Source organism: Rissa tridactyla, chromosome 10 (genome assembly GCF_028500815.1).
Source record: "Rissa tridactyla isolate bRisTri1 chromosome 10, bRisTri1.patW.cur.20221130, whole genome shotgun sequence".
NCBI lineage: Eukaryota > Metazoa > Chordata > Aves > Charadriiformes > Laridae > Rissa > Rissa tridactyla.
This window is the reverse complement of record NC_071475.1, coordinates 24,254,252-24,264,881: the sequence shown is the minus strand read 5'-3', so window position 1 is coordinate 24,264,881 and position 10,630 is coordinate 24,254,252. Positions and strand designations below refer to the sequence as shown.

Here is a 10,630-nt window from a genome sequence, read left to right as displayed (position 1 = left end):
AGTCTTTAGAAAAGAGCGGAGCTACTTGTGGGAATACTCTGCTCAAACGAGACATCCAAACCTGGTTCTAGTAGTTCCTAACCCTAATACTTTAAGACGGTATTACCTATTTTTCTCGTGTGCTTTACCCTGTATTTTGTTTATTCTTTTTTCTTCCCCCGTCCCTCAGTTTTTCCTTCCTTCCCTGCCCTGGCTCGAGGCGAGCTGCCACCCGAACACCCACGATGGCGTGATTCTCAGCCAGCCTCCCGCCACGCCGGATAGCTGCGGCGGCAGCTTCGGCACCTCCCTCTTGCTGCTGCCACGCTCGCCATCGCGCCGATTCAGTTGCCCAGGGAATCGCACGGGCCACCAAAGTTACTGCTTTTATTCTCCCCGTGTGCTCGCTCCCTCCGTGCCCTGGGCACGCTGAAGGTCCGTCCCATTTGTTTGCTGTGCTAAATTCAGAATGTAAAGCTTGTTATGGAACATCTCATGGTCCCCTTAAAAAAAAAAAGAAAAAAAAGGACTACTGATTGTGAGTATTTTTAACGTACTTTTGTTATTACTGTCACCATGTGACGTGTCTCGGGGTACTGGGAGCTTTCCCATAGTATGTTCAGCCTCGATCTCTTCGCAATGTGACAATGAGAAGAGGGATATGCCTTTCCGCCTGGCTCTTCGGGAACACAGGGAATTCTGCTTCCGGGGAGCACGGCAATTCTGAACGATGCACTGAGAGGGGAAAACGCTGTGTTAGGATTGACATTAAACATGTTTTTACATGAACCGAAAAGTAACATCCTTGGAGTTTTGTATAATGGAGGTGTTTTTTTTCTGGGGGAAGATGACGGCCTTTACCATACCAGCTGATGCAGCCACAAAAAGCAGACAAGCTTTTGGACTCAACCCAATTATAACTTAAGAGCTGTCTAGTGAAACCAGAGTGGAAAAGGCAATCCGAACCTGTGGGACAGAGGAGGGCTCCTGAAGGCATTCCTCCCTTGGGGATCACGACTGTCAGTTGGCGCTCGTGGTATGCCGTTGTCTTTGTTAGCTTCTCTTGCTTGCTATCTACTTTTCCTAGTGCTTTCATAAAGGGATATGGGTTAATTTAAGGGTTGGAAACCTTTCAGGGCTTTTCTGATTCAGAAACCTTTGTTTTCTGTGCTGGTAACACCATGCCCATCCTGCCTGAATAGAGATGAGGAACACCGGCTGTTTGTGTCCCAGATGTGTACGTTCATAGAGGCACCAGTTCTGCAAATAGTTACGCGGGAGCGTGACATTTCCACAATTAACCTCTTAACCATCGGGGTGGACAAGTAAAATCGTACCGCAGGATCATGAGCTGAATGTTATATGAATAATAATTATCTTGCAGGGCGTCTTTCCCCCAGTGCCCTGCCCAACTTCCACGTATCAGTCAGAGAACAAAAGTAGCTGCACACTTAATTATGGCAGGCTAACGGGAGACGGCAATCGCCTTTGAAACCGTTCCAACACACGGTCGTATTGTAACACCTTCTCTCTTATGCCACTTGGTGGAGCTTAGTGATTTTGGCTACCGCACGCATCGTTCCGCAAACTTACTGTTTGATTACACAACCAGTGTATCGGCGTATCTTGAAAACGGACCAAATCCCTGCTGAGAGAGTAAAACCAAGAGTGTCTGTAAGTTCTAAGCGACCAGATGCGGGTTCCTAGCTGCTAATGAAATTGGTAATCACCCCTTCTCCTCTTGAAAGCGATAAAATATATAGTCTTCTAATTTTCTAAAGAAAAGGTTAAAATACGGGCTTAGGATCTTGGTAATTATGACGTACAGGATGAGAGATGCGTAGAGTCATGTCACGTTTGGTTTGTTTTTCAGATTTAAAATAGCTTTTTGAATTTTAAATTTAATCTTCCCTTGCAGAATTTTGAGAATGTGCGCGCGTACCTGGGTGAAAGACCTCGCCTTTGTTTGAACGTGTGCTTCTCCTCAGCAAGCACGTGAACCGTGGGCAGGCAGACGGTGAAATAGGGAACCGATGATATCGCACCCTGGTCCTGCCTTCATTGAAATCAAGGGCTAGTCAGGTCAGTAAAACCGGAATCGGGACCTCGGCTAATTATGTGCTCCTGGAAGTCAGGATATTACACCACTTTGACTCCGTTATCGTCTAAACTACCCATCGTTAGACAGAAATTAGTTGCTCTACAAACCTTACTAAGCCCTAATTTTGAATGTTGACCTAATGCTTCCTTTATTCTAAATTATCAAACGAATAACGTTGTCAGAGAAATGCTATCTGGTGTTCCGGGGGTACTGAATTTTGACATCTGAATCTGCGCTTCAGCCCTTGGAGGTTGGTACCCAAAGCGAGATCTGTTGCTTTGATTTTCGTAGGTAAGTTGTAACTAACAGGTCTCCGTGCGTCTTTCTAAATCCTTTCTCAGGCAGGATGCCCACTGTCTAAGCAGAGTCGTGGGACATAAAGGCTTGGTCTATTTTGCTCCGTTCCTTAGTTTGCTCGAATCCTTACTTTGCTCTATTTTATCTATTTTATTTTTTATCTATTTTTTGTCTTTTATCTATTGCTGTTTTATCTATTTATCTATTTTATTTTCATTTCAGAGGCACTGCAGGGGTTCGTAGCAGAAAATGGCACAAGGAGAGGGAGAGGGCTTTTAAAAAACACCGGTGTGCTGTTGGAACTCTTGCAATCCTCACGGCCACCCAGAAGCACTGGGAAATTAATTGGGTAGTTCATTTGAGTTTATTGCAGGCTCAAAGCCATAATTTCCTGGCAAATAAAACCAGATGAACAATTAAGTGCAAACTTGTGAACTACGCAGTAATTCTAAAACAACTATTAATCTTAGCAATCAGATTTGGGATGGGGAAGGTGATAGCCCGCCTGTCTGAAAGACAAACCTCACCTTCATGAATCGGCGTGGAGAGATGGTCCTCCGCGTACATCACGTAGAAATGCGCAATAAGTGTGTGCTATCGCTTTGTCGACTCAGCTGCTGCCCTTCAGGGAGGCCTGAACACAGCTCCCCTGGGGCAGAGCTCTGTCTGGGGCAGGGGCGCGGGCAGCACACCTCAATAAATCCATAAATCAGCGAAAATACTGCCCATTAACTTCTTTGCAGCACCATTACGCTTGTTTATTTTAAGGAACCTGAGAGGTGATGTTACGGCGTATTGTTATGGGCCGCGTAAGCTCCTATTAAAGCCTGTAGGAATTAAAAACACGTTTATTAACTCGATGACTTGAACTATTGTATCTATAAACAAATAGTTAGAAGAGAATACAGATGACCCAACTGAGAACATATTGCGAAATTGGGGTTTTAAGTTGTTATTATTGCTTTAAAGAAAACACAATGAATAGGTAACTCTACCTCTCTACCGTACCGCCAGTAGCACGCGTGCGGTGGTAAACGCACGCCCTGGGTGCAACTGAAAGTGGCTCTCAATAGGTATTTGACCCGGTTTTAATCGAGTCATAAATTATGTAAAAAATAAGTTGATAGAAAACTGGAGGCCAATGTAAACATTTCCACAGTCCCCTGCAACCATTGATTTTAAACAAATAAAAAGTTTCTCAGGATCTGAGAACCTGAAAGTCAAAGTGTTAACACGGAGAACTGGACTTAACTTCCTCGCTCAAAACTAACCGATACAGAAAGAAAATAACAGCTGTTGTTAGGAGAAAATAGTCCTTTTTCTTCCTTTTAAAAACAACGTTAGCTATTAACTCGGACAAGCCGTCCTGCTCTGTGTCGGTTAGCGGGTGGCTGTTCCTGACACCAGCCAGCGGAGCAGCGAGGGGGGTCACAGGGTGTTAATCTCCTCGTCAGGTGGAAATACTCATCCGTGCTCGGGGGCCAACGCGCGGCTCCCTCAGAGAGAGAATTTCATACAGGGGATGAGCAGTTTGGTTTTCATACCTACAGAGAACGGTTCTCCAAGTCAAAGGCTCGATGAAGGTCGCCATGGCTGAGGCAGAGCCTTCACCACCTTTTTGTTGAAACGTGCTATAATTTACAATGCTGCCTGCACACCAGCGTGCTCTCGGTGGTGAATCTCCCTCCAGCTCGCTCTGGTGACGCTCTAACAATCAGGAAAACTGCAACCCTGGAAGTCATCCTTGGAAGTGTTCAAGGCCAGGCTGGACGGGGCTTTGAGCAGCCTGGTCTAGTGGGAGGTGTCCCTGCCCAGGGCAGGGGGCTTGGAATGAGATGATCTTTAAGGTCCCTTCCAACCCGAACCATTCTGTGATTCCGTAACCATTTATCTTTTTCTGTGCCCTTTGGTAATAAAGCATACTCTTATCTCTCTGTCCATCTGTCTACTGGCTCACGCAGAGCCGAAATCGGGACAGCAGAAGAAGCTGGAACATAGGAAGTACCATCTCAACGTCAGGAAAAACTTTCCTGTGAGGGTGGCAGAGCCCTGGCACAGGCTGCCCAGAGAGGTGGGGGAGTCTCCGTCTCTGGAGACATTCCAACCCCACCTGGATGCGTTCCTGTGCCACCTGCTCTGGGTGACCCTGCTCTGGCCGGGCGTTGGACAGGATCATCTCCAGAGGGCCCTTCCCACCCTCACTGTTCTGTGATTCTATTTCTGTTCTGGGTGAATTGAGGCAGGTAGAGGAAACCCAATAAAATAACTTATGGAAATGCAGCTTGTAGGGCTCTGTTCACATCAGCTGTGGGGTCTTCGGCGAAGCGGTGGAAATGAGGAGTGTGCCGGTCTGTTCCTTTAGGTTTCCTTAGAGCCCATCCTGCGCAGCTGTCAAGCTCTGGAATGGCAGGCTGGCTGTGGGACCCCCCAAACAGCGACATCAGAGAACGGAGTGCTCAACGTCTCTCCAGCTGCTGCGTCCCCTATGGTCCTCGACACCCGGGAAGGCTGGGACGGGCAGCAGAACGATTCTCCATCTGGCTGGGGAGCATCACGCTGCTGAGAAAGGCTGTCGTTAGGTGCCGGAAGAGCACTGGATCAGACCGTGCACCAGCTCCAGAGCTGCTGACGCTCTCAGGTGTCGCTGCGCACCCGTGATCCAGCCAGAGTCTGCGCCCTGGTCCTCCCCCTGCGACCCATCGCCACCCGCAGCCAGCCTGCCCTTGAGGGATCCACCCGGGGATGCCGAGCAAGCGTATCTCGACGTGGAAAATGCCAGACAGTAGGAGGGCGAAGAAGCTTTTTCTTTCTGTTTAAGTATTGTTAAAAATCATCCGCGTAAATAGATTCAGAGCACGTGATAGTGGACCACGATTAAGTTTGCGACATGCAAATGATGTTAATTTTTCAGTGGCCAAACGGACACGGGAAGAGCAGTAGGCACCATCTGGACATGGGACGGCACCACAACCACCAGAGGGAACTCAGCCGTTGTGAGGCCGGGTCACGCTGGGCTTGCCCGCGCTGAGGACGGGTGGGGAGTCACCGGTGCAGCGCCTGTGTGACCTCCCGAGGCCGGTTTGTGGTGCTCTCCTCACCCGCGGATGTGATGCCTTCCTCCAAGAAGGCCTGGCGGTGAAAGGCAAGTGGGGGAATTAACTCTTTGTATTTTCCCCGATATTTTTCTTGGTGGCTGGTTTCGGTATTTGGTCAGCTCTAAAATACTCCCCATTTTCTCCCGCCCACCCGCAGAGTGAAGTGTTGCCTGCTACTTTTAGTTGTCTCATTAGCCTGAATCATGTCCTGTTTTCTACATGGTGGTGGGAATTTCGCTGGCTGGGAAGAAAGTTCTAGGTCAAGTTTACGTAATATCTAGGAGAAGGTGTCAGAGCTCTGAACCTTCCCTGCTTTTCTCTTGGCAGCTTCGCACAGCTTTCTGTTTATTAAACCTCTCTCTGCGGGGTAAGAGCCTGGCATACAGCACTAACGGTACCATTCTGTATTTCTACGCATCAGGCAAACCTGTGTTTTACGCCACAATCGCAAGCCCTAGAAACATCCGATCTATTTGAACGCTTTGAAAAACAAACCACTGAAAGATCGAATGTATCCATAACGCTGACTTATTAGTCATCAACCATGTTTTTTAAAATTAAAACGCCAGAGATTCTATTTAAAATGACCACCTGCTTTTCTTATTTTAAAAGTTGTTTTTTTAAAACATCCTTAACTAAAAACGAATTAATTAAAAGAAAAAGTAATTATGGTTTCCTGGCAGTCAACTTCCTTTCCTTCAGAAATCTTGGGGAATAATTACTTGGTAAACCTTCTCTTTTTTTTTTTTTTTTTTTGTTAAATTTTAATTACTAAAACATATGGTATGTTTGTATGAACACCTAACACTTAGGAAAGCAAGCTTGGCAGTAGTGGAGAGCAGAGTCCTTTCCTGAATTTACAGAGCAGAAATGTCACAGGTGTTGACGGGCGCAGCTTTTAGCAAAGCAAGTGTCCCGTGTCTCCAGCCTGACCCACAGTCTGGGCTTCACATCCAGGTTTCGTAGAATCATAGAAGGCTTTAGGTTGGAAGGGACCTTAAAGATCATCCAGTTCCAACTCCCCTGCCCTGGGCAGGGACACCTCCCACCAGCCCAGGCTGCTCCAAGCCCCGTCCAACCTGGCCTTGAACCCCTCCAGGGATGGGGCAGCCACAGCTTCTCTGGGCAACCTGGGCCAGCGGCTCACCACCCTCACAGCAGAGAGTTTATTTCTAATATCCAACCCAAATTTCCACTCCTTCAGTTTGAAACTGTTACCCCGTGTCCTATCATGACACTCCCTGATAAAGAGTCCCTCCCCATCCCTCCTGTAGGCCCCCTTTAGGCACTGGAAGGGGCTGGAAGGTCTCCCCGGAGCCTTCTCTTCTCCAGGCTGAACCCCCCCAGCTCTCTCAGCCTGTCCTCCCAGCAGAGGGGCTCCAGCCCTCCCAGCATCTCCGGGGCCTCCTCTGGCCCCGCTCCAACAGCTCCGTGTCCTTCTTGTGCTGAGGATTCCCAAGCTGGATGCAGTACTCCAGGTGGGGTCTCACAAGAGCAGGTTTCCCACAGTCTAAGCTAATAGAACCAGAGGAAACGGCCTCAAATTGCGCCAGGGGAGGTTTAGGATGGAAAAATTTTCAGAACAATTTCTTCACCAAAAGGGTTTTTAAACATTGGGATGGGCTGCCCAGGGAAGCGGTGGAATTGCCATCATTGGAGGTATTTGAAAGACAGACGTGGTGCTGAGGGACATGGTTTAAGTGGTGGTTTTGGCAGTGTTGGGTGGTTGGAGATGGTGGGACTCAATGATCTTAAAGATCCCTATCAACCTAGACGACGCTAGGATTCTGTGATTCTGTGAGGTCAATATGCACAGAACGATTCATGAACTGCTAGGAATGAGAAAAAAAGAGGAAAAAAAAAAAAAAAAAAGCCGAACAAAGAAAACCACCGGATCCGTGCGGCAGAGGTGTGCTGGAGCCCCCAGCCCCGACAGGCTGCGGTACTGGGCCATGTCCTGCTCTGAGGATGCTGCGCGGAACCTGCCCCCTGGTTCCCGCTTTACCTTCCAAGGATTCTGAAAAACGCCGGGCCGGAGGAGCGTTGCGTTTGCCCCAGGCACCCTTCCCCTCCGCTGCCCCCGGCAACCAGCGCCCGTTTGGCGCAGTCCCCTCCCCGAGGCACGCGGCCCGGGCGCGCGGATGGACCCGCGGGACGATGCTCCTCGGCGCGGCGCGGTGCGGTGCGGTGCGGTGCGAGGCGGGGCGGAGCGGAGCGGAGCGGTGCGGGGGCACCTGCCGGCGGGGGCGGGCGCTGCCGCGGGGCCAGGCGGCGGCGGGGCCGGGACCCTCCCATTGTCTCCGGCGGCGGCGGCGGCGGGGGCCGGGCCGGGCGGGGCGGGGGGGGCCGCCCGCCCTCCGCAGCCTCATTGGCGGCCGCCGAGCGCCGGTGCCTTAAATGGGGCGCCGGCCGGGCAGCGCTTCCATTGACAAAAGCGCGGCGGCGGTGGCGGCGGTAGCGGCGGCAGGGCGGGGGCGGCCCGTGGGGCCGCGGCGGGGGCTGCCGCAGGGCCGGCCGCGGGCAGAGGGGCCCTGAGCGCCGGGAGCGGAGGGGGAGGCCGGGCCGGGCGTGCTGCAGGGGCGGGCCGCGCCGCGCACCGAGCCCCGCTGCCGGCAGCCGGCTCGTTCGGCGCCCGCTCCGCGGCGCGCACAGCCGGGCGGGCGCAGGGCGGAACCCGCCCCTTCTCCCCGCCGCCCTTCTCATCCCCGTCCATGGCGCTGAGCACGGCGGCCCCCCGCTCCGCACGTAAGTCAGCCTTTGTGCGCGGCCCCGCCGCAGGTGAGGCGGCCCCGCCGCGCACCTGAGCCCGGGGAAGGCGGTGGCGGGGGGGGGGGGAGGAGGCGGGCAGGGCCCGGCCCGCTGCGGAGCCCCGGGGAGCGGTGCCCGGCGGCCGGTGCCTCAGGCTCTGCCTTTCCCCTGGCAGGTGGCGGTGGGGCGGCTCGGCGCGGGCATGGACCACGGTGACTCCCCCAGCCCGGGGGCGGCGGCGGGCGCGGACACCTCAGACCTCATGGAAACTGGGGGCGATGCCAGATCGGCACCTCGGCGGGGAGGCAGAGGAGGAGGCGGAGGAGGCGGCGGCCGTGGCGGGGTTCCAGCGACTGCCGAGCCCGGCGCTCCCCCGGCTGCGGAGACGAGCATGAATATGGATGGCCCCGGCGGTGGCGGGGGGAGCGGGGCGGCCGCTGCTGCAATGCCGGGGGCCCCGGGAGCCCCTGCCCCGCCGCTCCGCGGGCCCTGCTCCAGGGATCCCAAAATGGTCCATCAGCGGTTCCTGCGGCGGAGCGTGGTGGACTCGGACCAGGAGGAACCTGCTTTCGACCTTCCCGAGTCAGAGCATCAGAGGAAAATCATCCTGCTCCCCAAAACCCGGAGGATAATTGCGGAGAGGGCGAAGGCGGGGCACAGGGCCGTGGAGAAGGGGTGCCTGGAGGCCGAGCCTTCTGGGGAGCTGAAGGCAGCGCCAGCCCCGGGCACTGTCGCAGGGGCTGAGGAGCAGAAGGAAGCTGGCAAAGATGCGGAGAGGAAAGAGGCATCGGATGCTTCCAAAGATCAGAGCAAGGCTAAGAAAGAGGAGCCTGAGGAGGAGGCTGATATGAAGGCAGTTGCCACCTCGCTGGATGGCAGGTTCCTAAAGTTTGATATTGAACTCGGGAGGGGCTCCTTCAAAACGGTCTATAAGGGTCTGGACACGGAGACGTGGGTGGAAGTTGCGTGGTGTGAACTTCAGGTAAGCCGAGCTGATCCTCCTGTGGTTTTTTTCTGCTTTGTAAGCCTAGGAGCTAAGGGCAACATGCCGGTGTCATCTACAGACGCTCAGCTTTGAGCAGCCTTTATAGTCACCCTTGCTTAGTATCCAGTGTCTAACTATAGCGCAATATTCTCATTGGCTCTGGATCTACCACCTTATGTATACTCCTCCCAGGCTTAACCCTCTCGGCCCTGCGCTCTGGCTGCCCACACCAGCCGTGCTGCCATAGGACCTGTCATATTGCATAAAAAGGTCACGAGTCGCTCTCTCCAAATGCGCAAAGCACGCCCAAAAGAGTGAGATGGAGCTCCCCGCTTCCCCCAACCCCAGCGCTTCAGCAGCTCGATTTAGCAGGAGGGGAGCAGCCGGTCTCTATTAAAAAGACACCGAACGTAAATCAAGTTGGAGTGCATTTGCAGGAGTGAACTTTCCTTTTGCTGCAAATATAAATAAGTGATGCTTTTATAAAGATTGAAGATCTGCTGTCCCTTCACTTGCCCTTTCCCCAGCTCTGAAATTGCGACTGTCACCAGCTTCTTGTGAATTGAACCTCTGAAAGCACCCTAGTGCTTGCCTTTATTTAGGCATCATGTTAGGTCAAAGAGCTGCGTATCCAAATACCTTTTAAAAAGGAAGATTTTAAATAAATACCCGATTTGAGCTCTAGATCTTTAGAGTGAAGTCGTGCAGTAACATCTAACGAGAGTGAGGGTTTAGAGGGTCTTTTGCTGGATTGGGACATAGCTGTTACCTTTTTTCTTCATGATATCTATAGTCTTGCTTCTGTAAAAATTACACCAGTATCTGCTTTTTTCTTTGTGAAGCTTTTCGTGTCTGTTACATACCCCATTTCTGTTAGCATCCGGTTGAGTGAGACCTAGCTAAGGAAAAAAACGAAGACAGATTTGGATTTTTTTTCTTGAGCTGTTACTTAGTCTGAGTTACTCTGTAATTTTGGGGGGAACTGGACGATTTCGTTATAATTTGGGGGCCGTAAACTCCCACTGGCTGACTGAGCTTTATGGCCTGTGAGAGTATTTGAGAATAGCATGTAAATAATGTGATGTCATAAGCCCGAGCTCCTGATTGTTTGTTTATTTTTGAATGTTGGCCCAATCTGTTTGTAAGTCACTCCTGGCTTCCTGGGGTAGGTGGGGATGGATGTGCAGCCCCATTTGTATTCCCTAATGATTTCATTACACAATATAATCATAATTCAGTCCAGCACTACTTCCTTAATGGGGAGCACTTCTCAGTCTTTGTAATCATGCATTCCCCTGGCTTTTATTAGCCAGGAAGGCAAAATACTGAGCCACAGCAGTTGGGCAAGGTAAGGCCTGGAGTGGAGGACCTGAAGGACGCGTGGTGCGGGGTTTAACCCCTCTCCCCCAGCCTGGGGGGGGGGCT

At 52.0% G+C, this 10,630-nt stretch overlaps 1 protein-coding gene across 12 annotated transcripts in view; it reads left to right on the top strand.

The window, feature by feature from the left end:
* Positions 1-8,052: 8,052 nt before the first annotated feature.
* WNK2 (WNK lysine deficient protein kinase 2) overlaps positions 8,053-10,630 on the top strand; it is a 122,597-nt gene continuing 120,019 nt past the window's right edge. For all 12 annotated transcript variants that reach the window (XM_054216814.1, XM_054216817.1, XM_054216816.1 and 9 more), the window contains exons 1-2: positions 8,053-8,217; positions 8,396-9,202. In XM_054216814.1, the coding sequence (XP_054072789.1) occupies positions 8,423-9,202 (780 nt within the window). In that variant the 5' untranslated portion in view covers positions 8,053-8,217; positions 8,396-8,422. The remainder of the gene's footprint in view (positions 8,218-8,395; positions 9,203-10,630) is intronic.